Source organism: Staurois parvus, unplaced genomic scaffold (assembly GCF_062004578.1).
Source record: "Staurois parvus isolate SC_StPar_1 unplaced genomic scaffold, SC_StPar_1.0 ptg000780l, whole genome shotgun sequence".
NCBI lineage: Eukaryota > Metazoa > Chordata > Amphibia > Anura > Ranidae > Staurois > Staurois parvus.
In genome coordinates this window covers 1226442-1249101 of record NW_028318576.1, presented here as the reverse complement: position 1 = coordinate 1249101, position 22660 = coordinate 1226442, and the positions used below count along the sequence as shown (strand labels likewise).

General features: G+C 42.7%; 1 protein-coding gene across 2 annotated transcripts in view; it reads left to right on the top strand.

The window, feature by feature from the left end:
* STX11 (syntaxin 11) overlaps positions 1–21717 on the top strand; it is a 53961-nt gene extending 32244 nt beyond the window's left edge. Inside the window, exons 1-2 of one of the 2 annotated variants that reach the window (XM_089654605.1) lie at positions 6023–6206; positions 20387–21717. In XM_089654605.1, coding sequence (XP_089510731.1) covers positions 6170–6206; positions 20387–21249 — 900 coding nt within the window. In that variant the 5' untranslated portion in view covers positions 6023–6169 and the 3' untranslated portion in view covers positions 21250–21717. Of the gene's footprint in view, positions 1–6022; positions 6207–20386 lie in introns of those variants that run through there. The other variant, XM_089654607.1, reaches the window with a different exon arrangement.
* The last annotated feature ends 943 nt before the right edge of the window (positions 21718–22660 follow it).

Here is a 22660-nt window from a genome sequence, read left to right as displayed (position 1 = left end):
ATTCCTGCCTACATTCTGTATATTAACATTCCTCGATACAATACCCCCTGCTAAAGGATACCATAATAAATGTCCTCTGTTTGACAGCTTTCAACACACTGAGCAGTTGCTATCTATCAACCCCAGCTGTTACTGACAATTTCTGTGCCCACTAACCAATGACCGCTTTGAGTCAGTGTATGTAGATTTTGTTTATATCAATTTTGCACATCTGGGCACTGCAATGTTTCCCAATTTGTCTCTGCCTGCTCCAGCTGTCAGGTTGCATGGGTATCTTTGATGAACTGCCTTTTTTAAAGCATAACCAAAAATTCTCTATTGGCTTGAGATCTGGACTATGACTTGGCCATTCCAGAACATTAAAATTATTTTTAAGCAATTAATGTTTCATTTTGGCTTTATGGTGTCATTATCTTGCTGAAAGACAAGACTTGTCTCTAGGTCTGGGATTCTTGAACACTGCTTTAGATCTTTCCTCAGGATTTTTTCCATATATTGTATTCATTCTACCCTCCACATGTCCTCCAAGGTCTTCCACAGAAAAGCATCTCCATAGCATAATGCTGCCTCCACCACAATTCACAGGAAGGATGTTGCGTTTATGATAATGTCCAGTGTTTAGTTTAGGCAATAGAGTTTAACATGATGGCCAAAATGCTAAAGTTAGGTCTCTTCTTGCCATAAAAGCTATTTCTTCAGATCCTTCCATGTGCCTTATAGCAACCTACAGATGAGGTATCATGTGAGATTTAACAGTGGCTTTCTTTTTGACACATTCCACTAAATCTATAATTGGTGAGATTTAACAGTGGCTTTCTTTTTGACACATTCCTCTAAATCTATAATTGGTGAAACACCTACTCAGTAGGTTTATGCATACAGTGCCTTGAAAAAGTATTCATACCCCTTGAAATTTTGCACATTTTGTCATGTTACAGCCAATAACGTAAATGTATTTTATTGTGATTTTATGTAATAGACCAACACAAAGTGTCTCATAATTGTGAAGTGGAAGGAAAATGATAAATGGTTTTCAAAATTTTTTACATATAAATATCTGAAAAGTGTAGCATGCATTTGTATTCAGCCCCCTTTACTCTGATACCCCCAACTAAAATCTAGTGGAACCAATTGATGTCAGAAGTCGCCTAATTAGTAAATAGAGTCTTCCTGTGTGCAATTTAATCTCAGTATAAATACAGTATCATAGAGGTCAAGGAACACACCAGACAAGTCAGGAATAAAGTTGTGGAGAAGTTTAAAGCAGGGTTAGGTTATAAAAAAACAAAAAAAAAATCCCAAGCTTTGAACATCTCACGGAGCACTGTTCAATTTATCATCTGAAAATGGAAAGCGTATTGCACAACTGCAAACCTACCAAGACATGGCTGTCCACCTAAACTGACAGGCCGGGCAAGGGAGAGCGTTAATCAGAGAAGCAGCCATGAGGCCCATGGTAACTCTGGAGGAGCTGCAGAGATCCACAGCTCGGGTGGGAGAATCAGTCCACAGGACAACTATTAGTTGTGCAATCCGTAAATCTGGCCTTTATGGAAGAGTGGCAAGAGAAAGCCATAAGAAGTCCCATTTGCAGTTTGCGAGGAGCCATGAGGGGGGCTCGTGGAAGAGACCAAAATTTGAGACCAAAATTGAACTTTTTGGCCTAAAAGCAAAACGCTATGTGTGGCGGAAAACTAACACTGCACATCACCCTGAACACACCCTCCCCACCATGAAACATGGTGGTGGCAGCATCATGTTGTGGGGATGCTTTCCTTTAGCAGGGACAGGGAAGTTGGTCAGAGTTGATGGGAAGATAGATGGAGCCAAATACAGGTCAATCTTAGAAGAAAAACCAAAAGACTTGAGACTGGGGCGGAGTTTCACCTTCTAGTAGGACAATGACCCTAAACATACAGCCAGAGCTACAATGGAATGGTTTAGATCAAAGCATATTTATGTTTTAGAATGGCCCAGTCAAAGTCCAGACCTAAATCCAATTGAGAATCTGTGGCAAGACTTGAAAGCTGCTGTTCATAGACGCTCTCCATCCAATCTGTGCTTGAGCTATTTTCAAAGAAGAATGGGCAAAAATTTCACTCTCTAGATGTGCAAAGCTGGTAGAGACATACCCAAAAAGACTTGCAGCTGTAATTGCAGCAAATGGTGGTTCTACAGAGTATTGATTCAGGGGGCTGAATACAAATGCACGCCACACTTTTCTGATATTTATTTGTAAAACATTTTGAAAACCATTTATCATTTTCCTTCCGCTTCACAATTGTATGTGCCACTTTGTGTTGCTCTATCATATAAAATCCCAATAAAATACATTTACGTTTTTGGTTGTTAAACCCAGAGCAGTCCCAATGCCAGGAAGACACTGTCCAGGATACAAATTGGCTTACGCGTTTCAAGGGTAAGCCCCCATCCTCAGAGCTAAATCTGGCTCAGAGGAAGAGGGTTTGCCCTCGAAAAGCATAAGCCTATTTGGATCCCGGACTGTGTCTTTCTGGCACTGGATTCCTCTGGGTCTGATGATATGTGAGTATGTTGGGTTTTTTTTTTTTCTCAATCGTGAATAAAGTATCCATGGGATAATGCACTAGGTTGGTGTGGCCTCTTTTTTTGTGTTTTTGAAATGTATGTAACCTTGTTTTGAGACAATTTCTTGAATCTATCTACTGACTTCCCACTACAGTACCTTTTTTTTCACAGAGTTTTTTTTAGTGTGTGTGTGTGTGTGTGTATGTGTATGTGTGTATGTGTATGTGTGTGTGTATATATATATATATATATATATATATATATATATATATATATATATATATATTAACGTATATTCAAGCGCTCCTGTATCTCCATACACCTGCAGAGTCCAGCTGAAATCCCATACTCTCAGTATTGTGTTTCCACTTTTATCACAATCCAGAGTCTCCCTCCTGAATGTCTAGGCTTAAAACAGTAGTACTCCACAAAACAATGGTCCCCTGCAGGATAATTTCATAATGTGCTAGTATGTATTGCATACTAGCACATTATAAAAGACTATCCTAAAAATTAAGTCCTCCAGCTGTGTGCTGTCACCACTGACAGGGCTTCCATCTTTACCTGGGCTTCCATCTTTACCTGGTCTTCCCTCTGGATTCACAGGCTCCGGCTGTTTTGAATGGCAGAGCAGTGCTGACATCACTCCCACAGTTCAGCTCTCTCAAAGGATGGCTTGCCTTCCATTGTGCCGGTGCCATAGTTAGCTGCTACTAAAGTAAAAATCTCCTAAGTGGTGCATGTTTAGGAGATATTTACTGTTCCCACAAATAAAACTTATTATAGGCTTTCCTGTATTTACAAGTAAACAAGGGGGACTTTACTACGACTTTAATCACTGAACATTTTTCACTTTGCCAGTCTTATCAAAATGAGTAGTCAAACACTCCCTGTGCAAAAGGGCACAATGCATACCTATTTCATTGTGCAGATCACACAATCCATATCCAGCGTGAGTCACCTGTATTTCCTAGAGTCCCAGCTCGCATGCATTCCAAGCTTCACCCTTCCTCTGGACTGTGGACTGATCCTTGTGTAGACCAGCCTCTCCAGCAGTTGCAAACCTCTCTCCTTTAACCACCCTCACTGGAAGGTTCTCACCATTTTTCAATGTTAAACAAGGAAAGCTTCTCCTTGTGCAGTAAAAATACAAGATGGCCTTATTAACTTAAAATTAAATACTCCCAAGCATAAAATATATAGTAGATCTACATTAAATAAAGCAAACTTCCCACTGGTAACACTTGTTTGAGGCTGGCACCCATCAACACCATCCAACACCCAAGGCGTTTTGAAGGCTAAGTGACTGTCATCATCAGGAGGATAGGGAACCATCTTCCTTCACACTTTTATAAAAAATTAACATTCACTGATTTCTCCTCTCCCACGTAATACAAATTAACTGTTTCTAGAGAAGATGAGCTATCCCATTGCAAATGGCTCAGATATCATAGAAATTTATACAAAACATAAAATCTTCTATGTATCCAGAGTTTAAAAGTTTACATATTTGAAATACTGCACATGTCTAGTGGCATCCTAAAAGTTTCTTGGTCCAAGATATATAGTTATAAAAAGCAATTAAAGGCGAAGGCCACTTTCTGCAAAACATAATAAATGCACAAATATATGTAGCCACATATTGTGCATTTATTTATTTAATTTTACAAAATAAGCCTGCAAAGCATTGCAACTGTGATCAGTGGACTGCTTGTGCAATTCACAGGCTCCTGCACACCCCTCCTACAGCTCTGTCTGTACCGAAGTCAGGGGCAGACTGAACATTTGGAAACTCGGGCACTGCCTGAGGGCCCGGGGTCAGTAGGGGGCCCCATGAGATGCTCCTGGTACCTTTTTCATAGGCTTTTTTGAGTTTGGGCAAAGACACAGGGGCCCCATGATCCCCTATTGCCCGGGGACCCCATGAGTTGTCAGTCCGCCCCTGACCGAGGTACAGGCTTTCAGTTACTGAGCAGGAACAAATGTCAATAGACCTTGAGTGCAGTAATCTTTGCATTCTTCTGCCAATGATAATTACAAGTCTGTCTGCCACAGTGGCAAATGGGACCTGTTGGTGATTTCTCTGTGGTGGTTGTCTCTGAGACAACACAGCCATGCAGTAATAGCTGATTTAAAAATATAACAATAAAACCTGAAATCTTCCAAGGTTGTGAATTCTGTATATGAACTTGAAGCTAAACCTAGAGATGATCCCTTCTTTTTTTTTTTTTTTTTTACCTCCACAAAATGGGACTGGCATGGGGCTTTACATATCGAAGAAGGTAGATATATTAGAATGAAAGTAAAATATTTGCTAGGGAAAAACCATTCCAGGGAGGCAATCTCGCAGAACTACTGGGCAGACTTGCTGTCTACTGAAATCTAAACAATTCTGTCTAGGGGACTTGCACACGTATGGGAATTGCCATCGTTAACATCTTTTAAGATGTATGGTTCAGGACTGCTTTTTTTTTTTTTTTTTTTTTTTTTTTTTTTTTTTGAGTCACTGGCTTGAACTGGAACAAGCACACAGTCGTTCATGTCTGAAAAGCCTAAACTACCATCCTTCCTTCTCATTCCATGTCGTAGTTTAGTAAGCAAAGGCAGGATCAGGATTCCCTGGAGCCTGCACCTTTTTAGGAACAAACCGTTAACGACATCTCCCATACATCTACTGACAGATTTTCTTCAAAAGAAAGAGGACACATGTGATGTCATCTTCAACCTTGCATCACTACTCAGAACTAGCATATGCTTATCAGGTGGCCCAATACCTGTTATACACGTGCTTGTTCCAGGTTAATTACTCACTAAGCAGCAAAGTAAGAATATAGATGAGAGCTTCAAACCTTCAGATATATTGGCATCTCCCTTTATTCCTTTTTCAAAAATGAAAGCAGAACCTATCCTTTAAGCAGAGAAAGCGGCCATCTTCGCCTCTATTTAAACATGGTGTTGCACATGCTACCATAGTGCTAACATGACTTTCACACTTGCTAGTGTGCTTTTCACCAGAGGACGGCCTTGAACATAACTGTTTAGAAAAATGGTTACATCGGTGGGTTTAGTTCTGCTTTAATTTTATTATAACATTTATATTGTGTGTAGATGTGCTTTTAGTTTAAGAAGAGTATGGAAATTGAAGCACAAAATATTTGAGAGGAAGCTCATAATCTGTCAAAGTCTAGATGACATGTAACTGTAATAATTTAATCAAACATAATGGTAAAAAAATGTCCTGGTCTTGTGCCAGCTCTGCATATACAAGAGGCAATTCTCATCCACTGTCGGGAACGCCTCTACATTGCTGTGAAATTGTGTGAAACCGTTATCTTTAACAGAAAAAAAAGTGAGGGCTATTTCTGTTTTTTATCTTTCTAAACCTCCTCTTTCCCATTTTGGTAACTTGAGTCATTTTGTAACTTCTTTAAAATGAGAGGTTAAGCATACAGCTGTCTATATAAGCCAACCCATTAATGTGTGGTCACAGCCTAGCAGCTTCTTTACAGCAAACAATGGGCAGTGCTTGTTTCATTTTTCTATAACAGTTCTGAACAGCACAATGTTACATTCAATATTTTTCTAGTCTGGTGTATAGAGGGAATTTAGGAAAAAGAGCAAAATGGAGGAATTGGCAAGTGACGAGAAGCAGTGTACAGGTCGGTGTCACTTTATTTCCTGGTTTTCCTTTACTGGTAATGTCGTCCAAGATGAATTGCATTTTTGCCTCCTCTGGCGCATCACTTTTATAATTCTACATTATGTATTGTGCACTGTGCTTGCTTCCATGCTAGGAGTGTAGTTTTCAAGGACCCAATGGCAGAATATAAGTAGCATGCTAAAAATAACTGCCAGTTGCTGTTTGTATTTGCTAAAATTAAGTTCAGGAGTTCAGGAATGTTTATGTATTCACTATAAAATTGACATATATGAAATATAATGCTGGTAAATTTTTTAGCTTCGACCCTTTTTCTTTTTTTTAACAGCTCTGACACTGTAGTGGGCAGGTTTCTCACTGATGGAATATCTAAATACCACTGGAATAAAAAGGTTGTACTAGACCCTTCTGTCACCAAAACACTGACCGTCTCCAGAATCCCTAAACATAGATTTTCCATCCTAGAAATCATTATGCATAGTAAGGAACTGGAAGTGAAGATGGACTTTGGTGTGGTTAATAGGTATTATTTTCAAAGTTGGGCGGCACAGTGGCTTAGTGGTTAGCACTTCCGCCTGGAGGTACTAAGGTCGTTGGTTTGAATCCCAACCACAGCACCACCTGCTTGGAGTTTGCATGTTCTCCCTGTGCCTGCGTGGGTTTCCTCCAGGTACTCCGGTTTCCTCCCACACTCCAAAGACATGCAGGTAGGTTAATTGGATCCTGTATAAATTGTCCATAGTATGTGTATGTATGAATGTGAGTTAGGGACCTTAGATTGTACACCCCTTGAGGGTTAGGGACTGATGTGAATGTACAATATATATGTAAAGCGCTGCGTAAATTGACGGCGCTATATAAGTACCTGAAATAAATAAATAAATTTTCAGTATACATCAATGTGCAAAGAAAAAACAGTTAGGAAGGTTGTATTTTTGCACAGCTCAGCATATTGTAGAGCGTTACAACTCACTGCAACACTCAACAGGTAAAACAAAATCTCTGCTGTGGGGGGAAAAAAAAGAACCTCAGTGTAGTGCAATACCTTTAAAGATTATCCTGCAGTGACCAAAAAAAGAAATGAAGCACTGTAAATTACATATATCAGCATGTGTTGCAAGTGTTATGGTGTGAACTAGCTGTTCTTTGTAAATCTCATGTTCAAGCCATAAGGTATTGCTTGCATATATTAATAAGGCTTAAACTCTAAAACAGCAGTCTACAAACTTTCTAAACAAAGGGCCAGTTTACTGTCCTTCAGACTATAGGAAAGGAGGACTGTAACAAGTGGGAAAATGTGTCCGGTTTAGTGGTCAGTGGAAGTATAAAAAATTGTATAGCACCTGTGGTCAGCAGGAGGAGGAATAGTGCCCCACCACTGGTATTAATGGAAGGAATAATGCCCCATCAGTTGTGTCAGTGGGAAGAGCAGAGGACTAGTGCCTTATCGTTGGTGTCGGTGTAAGGAATAATGCCTTGTATCAGTTGGAGGAATAATGCCCTAAGGACCAGATAAGAGCAAGCAAAGGGCCGCAGTTTGGAGATCACTGCTCTAGGGCAACCTTTCTCAACTAGGGTTCCTCTAGAGGTTCCTAGGATCTCATTGAGCAATGAGCAGCTTCTTCCTCTCAGATAATTTCCCATTGACATCCAGATCCTTTTTTAGCAATCTGTAAACAGGGATTCTTTCCACTGACCACAAATGTATGCAGAATTTTTCCAACTGAACAGCATGCTAATAATCTGTGGACTGTAGATATAGTAATAACTAGCAGGGGTTTCTTTAGACCAGCCAGTAATTTCAAGGGTTCCTCCAAAAAAAGAAAAAAGAAAAAGGTTGCATAATGGGTTGTATTATTTCTGACATGATGGTTTTATCTTTTATGATCCCGTTTTACTGTTTTAGACTAATGTAATACTTCCCTGTGTAGGCTCTAAAGACAAATTTTGAATAGGTATGTACACAATGCTCACTGACCATATTGTGTTTTATTGTGAAGTCTATTGGATTGAATTGTTCCTGTATGACTTTAAATTCAAAAATAAAATAAAAAAAGTTGAGAGACTACTCCTAGAGTTTTTTTCCCTCATCAAGTTCTCATTTTGGAGGCCAATGTATTCTGCCAACATTTTTACAAAGGATGAAGATGTTCTCCATTTGAAGTTTGTATTTATTACAATTGAAGGGCAGTCATTTAAAGAGAGACAATGGAAGATTTGTGGTGTGTGTATAGGACAATACTTTCTATTTTTACTTTCTGGTTCCCTTGTCTGGTTCCATTGTCTAGCTGCATACAGTGGATATAAAAAGTCTACACACCCCTGTTAAAATGTCAGGTTTGTGTACTGTAAAAAAAATGAGACAAAGATAAATAATTTAAGAACTTTTTCTACCTTTTTAATGTGACCTATAAACTGTACAACTCAATTGAAAAACAAACTGAAATCTTTTAGGGGGGGAGTAAACCTAAAAAAACTAAAATAATGTGGTTGCATAAATGTTCACTCTCTCTTATAATTGGAGATGTAGCTGTGTTCAGAATTAAGCAATCACATTCAAAATCATGTTAAATGGAGGTCAGCAGTATACACCTGCCATCATTTAAAGTGTCTCTAATTAATCACAAATAAAGTTCAGCTGTTCCAGTAGGTTTTTCCTGACAATGGCAAAAGCCATGGTCCGCAGAAAGTTAACAATGAGATCCCTCTGATGCTTTGGAAAAAGGTATCAGTCAGGAGAAGAGTACAAACGAATTTCCAAGGCATTAGGTATACCATGGAACACAGTGAAGACCATCATCATCAAGTGAAGAAAATATGGTGCAACAGTGACATTACCAAGAACTGGACGTCCCACCAAAATTGATGAAAAGACGAAAAGAAAACTGGTCTGGGAGGCTGCCAAGAGGCCTAGAGCAACATGGAAGGAGCTGCAGGAATATCTGGCAAGTACTGGCTATGTGGTACATGTGGCAACAATCTTCCGTATTCTTCATATGTCTGGACTATGGGGTAGAGTGGCAAGATGGATGCCTTTTCTTATGCAGAAAAACATCCAAGCCTCGCTGTTTGCAAAACACATCTGAAGTCTCCCAAAAGCATGTGGGAAAATGTGTTATGGTCTGATAAAACCAAGGTTGAACTTTTTGGCCATAATTCCAAAAGATATGTTTGGTGCAAAAACAACACTGCACATCATCAAAAGAACACCATACCCACAGTGAAGAATGGTGGTGGCAGAAACATGCTGTTTTTCTTCAGCTGGAACTGGGGCCTTAGTCAAGGTAGAGGAAATTATGAACAGTTCCAGATACCATTCAGTACTGGCACAAAACCTTCAGGCTTCTGCTAGAAAGCTGAACATGAAGAGGAACGTCATCTTACAGCATGACAACGACCCAAAGGATACATCCAAATCAACAAAGGAATGGCTTCACCAGAAGAAGATGAAAGTTCTGGAATGGCACAGCCAAAGCCCAGACCTAAATCCGATCAAAAATCTGTGGGTGATCTGAAGAGGGCTGTGCACAGGAGATGCCCTCGCAATCTGACAGATTTGGAGTGTTTTTGCAAGGAAGAGTGGACAAATATTGCCAAGTCAAATGTGCCATGCTGATACTCATACCCAAAAAGACTGAGTGCTATAATAAAATCGAATGGTGCTTCAAAAAAGTATTAGTTTAAGGCTGTGCACACTTATGCAACCATATTATTTTAGTTTTTAATTTTTCTTCCCTCCACCTAAAAGATTTCAGTTTGTTCAATTGAGTTGTACAGTTTTTAGCTTACATTAAAGGTGGAAAAAGTTCTGAAATGATTTATCTTTGTCATTTTTTTACAGAAACCTAACATTTTAACAGGGGTGTGTAGACTTTTTATATCCACTGTATATGCATAGTTTGCGGTTTGTGTTACATAGACTGGTCTATATAAATGGTCTTCTCCAAAGGTGTTTTGTGTTGATACAGATATATAGACAATGTTTTTTGCTTGTAAACAAGGACATGATCCTGTCTCATTAGTCAATGTGCTGATGGTTTCTTCCCTAATAAGTAGGCTAGCTTTACAGATTGGTTATTACAGGGCTTTTTAGGGGATGTATTAAGCACAATGGTAATTTGTTTAGCTCTGTTGGATACAGATCTATGTGTTAAAGTTTACGTAAAAGCAACACTTTATTACTTTTTTTTCCCCATTTTTGTATAGAGTATTGATTGATTAGAGCTCCTAACAGGGTTTTATCGCTGTACATGTCCATATATTTGTCCTGGTGGCCAATGTCACTGGGACTGAAAGTGAGGGAAAATGTAAAATTTTGAGTTGGCACGAGGAGAGGAACACTAAGGAAATCTTTCAGTGGATACATATACTGTGATGACAACTGTGTAGGAGGAGATTTAGCTCACTTAGGAGATATTTGTTCTACATTCCTGTTGTGTCTGTAGGACAGCAAGTAAAGGAAGATATATTGAATGAAACACAAATGGCAAAAAGAAGTTTGGGATATATAAACATTGTCTAAATACCAGAGGCATGTGTATTATTACTTGAAAATGTATCCTCTGTGCAGGGGCTTTCTGTAATAAAGAGCAGCCACTGCTGTTCTCTCTCCTTGTACAGATGATTGGTCTTGTCTCCACCCCCTTCTGTAATTTTCTGCCAGCAGCCTGTAGTGGGTGGAGCCTGCTGGGTCCCTCTCACAGCTCTGCCCTCTGCACAGGCTATGAAAAGCACAGTGATTATGTTACTGCCTTATTTACAAGGCAATAGCTTGGTTTGCAGAGGCAATTTTGGTGCACACAAAGTGGATGCATCTTCTTTGTGGCTTATGAGGAATAAAAAATGTTTGTTTTGAGTTCAGCTTTAAGGCTTTGCTGTTATTGTTTTTCTATTGGAATGCTATTGTTAATTTATATAACTTTTAGAAGTCAGCTTTTGCAAGTGCAGGCCTTTGTTTCAGATAGGGAGATGAAGAATTCAAGAATAAAGGTAAATGGCACAGAATATAAGACACAGCCAATATTCTAGAACACTGTTAGAATAGACTGGAGATCATATTTAAACTAAATTCAAACCTTTTTTTGTTTTAGTTTTGAATTGTGTGCAGAGAGATTAAAACCCCATTCACTGCCACCTCTACCCTCGTTGGGGATATTCTCCCTCTCTATTTGTCTTGTTTACCATTATCAGCAAAGTTGAAAGTAAAAGAAAAAATCTGTCCCCAGAACAGTAATAGAGGGGAAATCTTTCAAGGGGGACACTAGTTCAATGGACTGCCCTAATTTGCAGGGATTTTCTAACTTCCTGCATTGGTTATGGCACAGGAAGTGAAGATAAGTCTCCCCAATTGAATACAGTGAAAAAAGCTGACAGGGGTTCCTATACTATCACCAGCCCTATCCCTAAAATAAAAATTGCCTGTAGCTCTACTTTAACAATGAAACAATACCTTTTTTTAGAAAAAAAAATAATAATCTTAGCATCTAAGGTCATTGACAAACACTGGCCTGTTTTAAATGAAAAGCTCTAAGCATCCAGAAATGTAGAGGTTTTTCCACTGACGTCATACAAACAGACTCATTCTTCATTAAATAGATAAGCCAATGACAAGCATGTAGTAGGCCCTTGGAATGACTTTGCTCATTTTGGCTAAATAAATATTTCCTGTAAATCTGTGTGGATCTCAAAGCGATTAAACCACTAACTTTACTAAGGCCCCTTTAACACGGGCATTCCGATCAGGTCTGCCTGTCAATTTTTCAAGTGGGCCTGATCGGAAGGTCCATGGAGTTCTCTGGACAGGCGGATGTAAACTGACTTGTGTCAATTTTTTTTTTTTATACCCACCTACCTCCGGGTTTGTCCAGGTCCATCAAGAAAAACAGAAAAGGAATGCATCCTTTTCTGTTTTTGTAGACCAGACTGGAGGTAATCGGTGGAAACTATTTACACCAGGCAACCCATAGAGCTGACAGGGGGCCGTCAGGCAGAAACTGAATGGACATTGGATGTGACATCCATGCCCTTCGGCTCTGATCATATACTCAGATTGCCTGCTGATTGGAGGGAAATCTGCTTGTGTGAAAGGGGCCTAAGAGTCAGGCACCTAAATATACCTGCACATATATTCTCAGTATCTTCTCCAATTCCCCATAACCTGTATCTCACTATGGCTACCTCACTGTGACTGTCAGCCTCATAGTGATGTGTAGGAATCGCAGGGAGGGACTAGGAGATAGATGGATAATTGTATGGCATTTACTGTAGGTGAATCTTACTGCGTTCTTACTGTGGTGTCCCTATGAGATGTGTGTTGGAGTGGAGGGGGTTTGGGATCATAGGAAAAATAATAAATGTTTGGATTTGGAGATTAGATGCATAAATTTACATTTTGTTTTTAGAAGTGCACCCACATCGAACTGTTATTTGCAATTGAATATGAGAAAAACTAAAAAAATAAGCTGTTTTGAAGCTCCCATGCAATCACCCACTCACCAAAGGCACCCTTTCTTAAATTTTCTATGATCTCCTTTTTCACACGATCTCAAAACATATAATGCCTCCTACTTTAAAATTAAGGGTAGACGTAGTTGCATTCTGCAGATAGCTCAGTACATGAGCACTGTCATGCTTCTAGTGGTTAGTAAATTTAATGGGAATGTAGTAGTAAAATAACGGTAGTGAGTGCTCTCTAGTAAAGCAGCTGATACACTCAGGTAACCAACTAAATGTCAAGGTCCTACCTTTTCCCTGAGGTTATGTTACTCCATGTGCTGGCGTCCATCTTGGATTTTGCTGTGCATGGTGGGAATCCTTTTATGCCTTCAGGTCTCTGAGGTCCACCCCCCAGAGGGGCGTGGCTGATGACATATAAGCCTGTGGCCCGCACATGCTCTTTGCACTTGTGTCTTGTGTCTTTGTGTTGCTATTACTCTGTTCTGACTCTCGTGACTCTCCAGGTATCTGATTTGGCTTGTGACTTGACTATTCTTTGTATTCTCCTTTGATCTGACCCTCTGTTGCTGAACCCGGCTCGTGACCTGTGATTCTCGTCTGCTGTCCTGTACTGTTTTGTCCTGTTGTTGTTGACCCCGGCCTGTCTGACTACTCTTTTTTGTCTCTTCCACCAGCTACACGCCATTGGCGGCGGCCATTACCGCAGCTGAGGTGTCTCGGGGGCCACGACCTGGTTCCTGGCTGTGTCAAGTCCATCACCACCATCAGGGGCCCTGGTGAAGGGCAGCCTGGGACTTAGACTCCGCGCCCTGAGGGACTTCGGTCTGTGGGTGGTGGTTGTCGTCAGCCAGTGCGTTACATTGTTAGGCCTGCCAGTCCGTTCCTCGGCTCCTGCCCTGACATTACACAAGTGCCATGAACCCTGACGGTGCATGCACGCCTTCGCTCCCAACGCTAGTCGCCAGACTCGATCAACAGGATCACCTGTTGGATCAGTTCGCTCAGGCGTTGCAAACTCTGCTTGCACGCACTGCACACCTTGCTCCTGGTGCTATTAGGCCGGTAGTCACTCTGGTAGTCTCTCCCGCTGCTTCTCCGCCTATTGCGTCCACCACCTCGGTGGCTGCATCAGCCGCACCCGGAGGTATGACTGGTTCTGCCCCTCTTCCACAGCGCTTTGGGGGTGAGCCGAGTCAGTGTCGTGGGTTCCTCAACCAGGTGGGTATTTATTTTGAATTAATACCCCACGCCTTCCCGCCTGAGAGGTAAAAGGTTGGGTTCCTAATTTCACTACTCTCAGACAAGGCCTTGGCCTGGGCAAATCCCTTATGGGAGAGGAACGACTCGGTGATTCAAGATTTTTCCGGTTTTGTCGATGCCTTCCGTAGGGTATTCGACGTACCGGCTCGTTCCGCCTCGGCGGCCAAGCTGCTCATGACCATGCATCAGGGTTCACGGACCGTGGCCGAGTACGCCATAGAGTTTCGTACCCTGGCGGCCGAGTACGCCATAGAGTTTCGTACCCTGGCGGCAGAGGTCGGTTGGAACAATGAGGCTCTGGTGGCTGCGTTTTCCCATGGTTTTTCTGACACACTGAAGGACGAGATTGCAGCTAAGGAACTGCCTGTGGTGTTGGAGGAGCTCATCTCTTTCCTGATCCTGATTGACACCAGGCTCAGGGAGAGGCCTTCACTCAAGGAACGCCTGCGGAGGCCTTCCAATCGACTGGCACCTGCGTTTTCTGTCCCACCCGTTCCTCCCTCTCCTCCCACGCCTCCTGGGGATAGATTGTCTGGTGGTGAGCCCATGCAGCTGGGGTTTGCTCGCCTTTCCGAGGGAGAGCGGGCCGCTCGGCGTCGGGAGGGTCGCTGCCTGTACTGTGGTCTTGGTGGGCACTTTCGGCAGTCCTGTCCGGTCCGTCCGGGAAACGCTCGCACCTGACATCCTGTCGGGGACAGATCTTGGGTGGAGTCTCCTCGTCTCCGGCGTCCCGCAGAGATAAGCCACTGATCACCGTTGTCCTCTCTTGGGCGGAGGGCTCGGTGACGGCCCAGGCGTTGGTAGATTCTGGGGCCAGCGGGTTGTTTATGGACAGCTCGTTTGCTGCCCAGCACTCCATTCCCCTGCAGGCTCGAGTTACCCCATTGGTTCTTGAGGCGATAGATGGCAGGCCCCTGCAACCACCGCAGGTTACCCACGAGACTGTGCCAGTGGAAGTAGCTATTGGGGCTGTTCACAGGGAATTGGCCTGTTTCCAGGTGATTTCTTCTCCGCACTATTCGGTGGTTTTGGGGTATCCCTGGCTCCAGATGCACAATCCAACCTTCAATTGGCAAACAGCCGAGATTCTCTCGTGGTCTCCACAGTGTGGGGCCGGGTGCATCCGTGGGCCGGTTAAGGTGCTGTGTGCCTCCTCGGACTCTGCGTTGCCCACTGATTATGGGGAGTACCAGGACGTGTTTGATAAGGTACGCGCTGGTGCCTTACCTGCTCATCGTCCTTACGACTGCGCCATATCCTTGCAACCCGGTGCCACTCCTCCGCGTGGCAGGGTGTATCCTCTCTCGGTTGCGGAGAATAAGGCCATGGAGGAGTACGTTGCGGATGCGCTTTCCCGGGGGCACATTCGTAAGTCTACTTCCCCAGCAGGAGCGGGCTTTTTCTTTGTAAAGAAGAAGGGTGGTGAATTGAGGCCTTGCATTGATTATAGGGGTCTTAATCGAATCACCACTAAGAATGCCTACCCGATTCCCTTGATTACTGAGTTGTTCGACCGCCTTAAGGGGGCAACAGTCTTTACCAAACTTGACCTTAGGGCGGCGTACAACCTCGTACGGATCAAACAGGGGGATGAGTGGAAGACCGCGTTTAACACCAGAACCGGTCACTACGAATACCTGGTGATGCCCTTCGGGTTGTGTAACGCGCCCGCAGTTTTTCAGGAATTCATAAATGATGTCCTTCGTGACTTGTTGCAGCAGTGCGTGGTGGTTTACCTGGATGACATCCTGGTTTACTCTGCCTCCATGGAGTCCCATATCCAGGATGTCAAGCAGGTGCTGCAACGATTACGTGAGAACAAACTTTTTTGTAAACTTGAGAAGTGCGAATTCCATCGATCCCAAGTTGCCTTTTTAGGCTACATCATTTCTGCGGAGGGATTTTCCATGGACCCTCAGAAGGTTTCGGCGGTTCTGCAGTGGCCTCGTCCCAATGGTCTTCGGCCCATTCAGCGCTTTTTGGGTTTTGCCAACTACTATCGGAAGTTCATCCGGAACTTCTCCACGCTGGCAAAGCCTCTCTCAGACCTAACCAAGAAGGGCAGTAATCCTCACGAGTGGCCACCCGAGGCCATCGTAGCTTTCGAGGCTCTGAAATCCGCCTTCGCGTCGGCTCCGATACTGTCTCATCCCAATCCTGGATTGCCCTTCGTCCTTGAGGTTGATGCATCCGAGACGGGAGTAGGCTCTCTCCTGTCTCAACGTCGGTCGCCCGATGGACCCCTACTTCCCTGTGGGTTCTACTCCAGGAAGCTTTCCTCTGCAGAGTGCAACTACCAGATTGGAGATAGGGAGTTGTTGGCCATCATTCTGGCTCTCAAGGAATGGAGGCACCTGCTCGAGGGCTCCGCGGTTCCGGTCCTCATTCTTACCGATCATAAGAACCTGACTTATCTTTCGGAGGCCAAAAGATTGACACCCCGCCAGGCCAGATGGGCTCTGTTCTTGTCACGCTTCAACTATGTGGTTTCATATTTGCCTGGTTCCAAGAATGTCAGGGCTGATGCGTTATCACGGCAATACTCTGAGTTGTCCAGGGAAGACTCTGAGCCAATCTCAGTTATTCCTCCAGATCAGATCCTGGCTGCCATTCGCACCAATCTGACCTCTCCTCTTGGGGAGCAGATTTTGGCGGCTCAATCTGATGCTCCTCCCGGGAAGCCGGAGGGTAGATGTTTTGTACCCGAGGGATTGTGCACCCGCCTGCTGCGTACCTACCATAACGCCAAAACTGCCGGGCATCCGGGGAAGAACCAGCTGTGTTGGATCGTCTCTCGCTTATTCTGGTGGCCAACCCTCCGTGCCGACATTGCCTCTTATATAGCGGCATGTTCGATCTGTGCCCAGAACAAGTCTCCACGGCATCTCCCTTTGGGTCTTCTGCAACCCATTCCCAATGGGGAGCGTCCTTGGTCACACCTAGGTATGGACTTTATTGTAGACCTCCCAGTGTCTCGGGGTCATACGGTCATCCTCATGATCGTCGATCGGTTTTCCAAGATGTGCCATTGCATTCCACTCAGGAAATTACAAACCGCGCAAGAACTGGCCACGGTCTTTTCCAGGGAGATTTTTCGCCTGCATGGGTTGCCTAAGGTGATTGTCTCGGACCGCGGGAGTCAGTTCATGTCCAGATTCTGGCGCGCCTTCTGCTCCCAGTTGGGTATTAGTCTCTCCTTTTCCTCAGCCTACCACCCGCAGTCCAATGGGGCTGCGGAGCATTCCAATCAGGCCTTAGAACAATTCCTTCGGTGTTATATTTCAGACCATCAGGACGATTGGGCCGATCTCCTGCCTTGGGCAGAGTTTGCCAGGAACTCGGCGGTCAACTCCTCCTCCGGGATGTCTCCCTTCATGGCCAACTATGGGTTCCAACCCGCGGTATTACCTGAGAGGTTCTCACCACAGGACATTCCGGCTGTGGAGAACCATCTTGCTGCCCTGCGTTCTTCATGGGGGCAGATCCAGAGGGCCTTGAGGGACTCAGCTCAGCGCCAGAAGTTCCAGGCTGATCGCAGACGGTTGCCCGCTCCTTCATACCAGGTCGGCGATCGGGTGTGGTTGTCTACTCGCAACCTCAATCTTCGGGTGCCCACACCCAAACTAGCTCCCCGTTTTGTCAGTCCTTTCCGCATTCTCCGCAAAGTGAATCCGGTGGCCTATGCCCTTGCCCTTCCGTCTGGGATGCGGATCTCCAATATCTTTCATGTTTCCCTGTTGAAACCTCTGATCTGCAATCGCTTCACTACCTCTCTGCCTCGGTCCCATCCTGTCCGGGTTGACGGTCATGAGGAGTATGAGGTGAGCCGGATCCTGGACTCTCGATTGGTGCGCGGTCGATTACAGTTCCTGGTTCATTGGCGCGGTTATGGTCCTGAGGAGCGTTCCTGGGTTCCTTCCGCGCATGCTCCTGCCCTCCTCCGCGCTTTTCATACCCGCTTTCCTCAGAAACCTTTTGTTGAGCCGCGGAGGGGGAGGGGCCCTTGAGGAGGAGGTACTGTCAAGGTCCTACCTTTTCCCTGAGGTTATGTTACTCCATGTGCTGGCGTCCATCTTGGATTTTGCTGTGCATGGTGGGAATCCTTTTATGCCTTCAGGTCTCTGAGGTCCACCCCCCAGAGGGGCGTGGCTGATGACATATAAGCCTGTGGCCCGCACATGCTCTTTGCACTTGTGTCTTGTGTCTTTGTGTTGCTATTACTCTGTTCTGACTCTCGTGACTCTCCAGGTATCTGATTTGGCTTGTGACTTGACTATTCTTTGTATTCTCCTTTGATCTGACCCTCTGTTGCTGAACCCGGCTCGTGACCTGTGATTCTCGTCTGCTGTCCTGTACTGTTTTGTCCTGTTGTTGTTGACCCCGGCCTGTCTGACTACTCTTTTGTCTCTTCCACCAGCTACACGCCATTGGTGGCGGCCATTACCGCAGCTGAGGTGTCTCGGGGGCCGCGACCTGGTTCCTGGCTGCGTCAAGTCCATCCCCACCATCAGGGGCCCTGGTGAAGGGCAGCCTGGGACTTAGACTCCGCGCCCTGAGGGACTTTGGTCTGTGGGTGGTGGTTGTCGTCAGCCAGTGCGTTACATTGTTAGGCCTGCCTGTCCGTTCCTCGGCTCCTGCCCTGACACTAAAACCCTTAAAAGTACAATAAAGTGCAGTGCTAAAGCAAAAACAAAGAAATGATCACAGTAAAGAACTGGATATGAATCCGTCTGTGAAGATATGATAAATCCAGGAGTTTATTACTCAGGGATTGCTGCTCTCCAAGTATAAATTGCAAGGCTTGTCCGTTACTTTTATACAGTAAGTGGTCTTGATAGATGCATCAGGAACTAGCTTTCAAACTGACAGCTGAGCCCTGCAAGTGAATTGTGGTAAAAACTGGAAGCATAAACAAACTTCCCTTGTGTTTAAAACCAGAATCTGCTTTTAATATGTACAGTATGAGTGTGATTAAAGTATTAGGAATACCTAGCTGAATTAAAGTTTGTTTTAATATTTGTCTTGAACGTCACTTTAAATTTACTACATTTGCTCCTCACTCCTAGGCCAGGAGGATTTTTCATTCAATAATGTCCATGTAGATAACAAACCTAGTATTTTATGATGTTACTGTTACTTAACCCCTTCATGACGAAGTGTAAAAAAAATCTTAATGCCTAAACACCGTTTTTCAACTTTGACACGTTCGTAAAACTGTACATGTGCAGTTGAACTGTACTATCCAGGTAAATTACTGTATACATTGTTTTTTCTTTCAAGCAAATTGGGCTTCCATTTGGTGGTGAGAGATAATGGATTTTTCCTGATTATTTATTTTTTTTAAATATTATCAAAGAAAAAGTGGCACAAAATTTTTAAAAATCCAGTTTATTAATATGTACCTGTATATTTCTTGCTTTTACCATAACCTACCAGCAAAGAGCAACCCAAAATAAATTTTCTTGCTTCTGATGATCGCAGTGATACCATGTTATTTTTTTTGTTTTGTACCCTTAGTAGGGACCAGAAACAATAGTGTGCATTTATCTTTTTTTTTACTCTACAGAAAACACACTGACACTTCAGTGATACTAAATTTAAAAACTGTTTTTGTTTTGTTTGTTTTTTTTATCCGACCTAAAATACACTGGCCCTGGCCTTTGATCCCAACCTTTGTCTCTGACCATGTCTTTTGACCCCAACTCTAACCCTGGAGAAGGGTTAAAGTAGAATTAAAGGCAATTTTTTTTTATATTGGACAGGGTTAGAGCTATAACCTGTCAGTTTTATTCTATCTATGTGCCATTGGAGAGACTTCACTTCTGTCACATAACCAAAACAGGTAGTGAAAGGAAATACTCCTATGTGAGGGAATCCTTGGTCATCAGAACTAGTGCCCCCATTGGAAATTGTCCCTGATTATTACTGTTCTAGGGACTACCCAAAATGTGGGATCTTTTTCATTTTCACTCTTGGTGATTAACAGTATAACAGGACAAATAAAGAGGGCGAATCTCCTTAACAGGGGCACAGGCAGCAATAGGCACCTTAGAGGTGTTCTAAATCCTTGCCACTCTATCCAAAATGTAGAAAAAAAATGTCTTTAGTTATACTTTGTACATATATAGTAAAACTCACTGTATATGCTATGGATAACAAAAGTAGGGTAATTCCCTTTTTGGGTTATTTTAGAATAGTATAATGCAATTACAAATAATAATGATTCTGTGTGTGTGTGTTTGTGGCTTATATTGTGGATGGTGATCACAGAACATTTTATAGTGTGGTGTTTCCCTGCTAAGGCATTGGTTCTATTCCACTCAAGGGTAGATGACATGTAGAATCAATAATATACAATACTACTAAAGAGGTTTTTGTCATGTTTTGAGTTGGCTGTAATTGCTGGACAATTATCTGTATCTGCCCATTTATTTACAATTTATCAAATTTTTCCTTATTTTGTAGTAACCATGAAGGACCGTCTGAGTGAGCTCCTTGAATATTCAAGACTTCATAGTCAATATATTGAAAATGATGAAGAAGATCTTTCTCAAGAACTTGCTATGTTTGAAACTGACCATTCTTTGGAAGTCCTCTACAATGATATACAGCTCATTCGGACAGAGAACCACTTATTAAAAGTTGATGTAAAACGACTGGGGAAGCAAACCACACGCTTTCTCACTTCAATGCGTCGCCTTAGCAGTATCAAAAGAGATTCAAACAGTATTGCTAAAGACATTAAGTTACGGGGAGAAGGCATTCACAGAAAGCTTCAAAGCCTCAAAAACCTTAGTGAAGGTGCTGAGAATGTACATGGGGAAAATGCTGTTATTGCACGTGTGGCTAAAGCACAATATATTACTCTTACACGTGCCTTCCAGAAAGCCATGGTTGAATACAATGAAGCTGAAATGGTTCAAAGGGAGAACTGCAAGATCCGCATACAGCGGCAGTTGGAAATCATGGGCAAAGATATATCTGGAAACCAGATAGAAGACATGATAGAACAAGGAAAATGGGATGTCTTCTCTGAAAATCTTCTTTCTGATGTTAAAGTTGCTCGTTCAGCCCTTAATGAAATTGAAACTCGACACAAAGAATTGCTAAAGCTGGAGACTCGTATAAGAGAGGTCCATGACCTCTTCTTACAGATGGCCTTGTTGGTTGAGGAGCAGGCTGAGACTCTGAATGTTATTGAATTAAATGTGGAAAAGGTTAAAGATTATGTTACTGTTGCCAAAGCTCAGATCAAACAAGCCGTGGAATATAAAAAGAAGAATCCGTGCCGTCAATGTTTCTGTTGTTGCTTTCCTTGCTGTAACTAAACTAAAATAATCTAAATGGCAGTGTTAAAAGACTGGATTTTCCAAGGGAAAAAAACTGTTCCAATGTTTATGGACATCATTTAAATCCAACAGAATGGATGCTACAGGCTAAACAAATATTTTTGTAGGGACCCAGTTGGTCACAAAATGTGTGAAAAATTAAATATAGTTGCATTTGAAGATGAGGTGTTCATCATCTTCTAAACGTATAAGAATTAGTAAAGGTGAAAAACTGCATGTTTCTGAGGTGGTGAGGGCCAAAGGATTCCAACTATTATAATATAATTGAAACTATGATATACTTCCGTATTTAGGCAAACATTAGCATACACATGCATGCATTAGTCACTGTGAATGGTTTTAAAGTTTATTTTTATGTTATATGCAGAAAGACATTAATAAATGGCTTGGTGTTCTGTCCTTTTATGATAATGCTGTATTATTAAAAGTGTAAAATGATCTTCTAAATGTCTGTTTGTTAAGCTTGCCATACATTTTACCATCTAAATGTACAATTTTCTTTACATCTACCCAAAAAAAAAATTGTTTAGGCTTACATAGGTTTGCTAAATATAAAATAAACTGTGCAGTTAATGTATAGTCAAGTTGTAGTATATGGTCAGCTTTAGTGTTACCAAATCTGATGTTGCACCTTTATAAATAGATAACAAACCTATCAGGATTTAAAAATTCACACGCTCGAGAAATGGCAACAAGCTACAGCACCTAAAAAAAATAATTTCCATAGGAGACACTTCAAAAGCCTTTTCAGGTTACCAGTTTAGAGTTAAACATGTGCTCTGGTAGTAGCATTATTACTCTCACTCTGACGTTCATGGTGACACCTCACGTGTGATGCAATCAATTACATATGTGTGTGGGATCCACATGCGTATTTGCATTTGCACACGGGAGTTCTTTAAAAAAAATAATTTTTTTTTACTTCCCCTTTTTTTTTTTTTTTACACTTTTTGTCATTCAAGTTGATTGCTATAACAAGGAATCTGCTACATCCCTTGCAATAGCTTGGGAAGTGACAGGTACTCTTTATTGAGAGGTTGCAAGGGCATTGGCTGCTTCCCTGGCAGATTGCTGGCCAGATAAACTCTGAACTGAAACCAGAAGTGATGAAATCCTTGTCACTTCTAGTTTAATTCAAAAGAGAGGAGTGGGAGAAAGGCATGTTCCTCCTTCTCCCCTGTGAGCAGCAAGCCCAACCGCTTGCAGCAGCCCTAGGCTCGCTGATGAAACAGAAGAGCCTGGGAACAGCAGCGGTTGGAAGAGGGGGTTGGCCCTCTCTGAGCTTTGTAACTGTGATCTGGCAACTGTAGCTGCTGCCTCTAAAAAAAATTACACCAAGATCACAGCTGCAGCCAAGACTCTGATATAGCCATTTCTCACCAAAGATGTG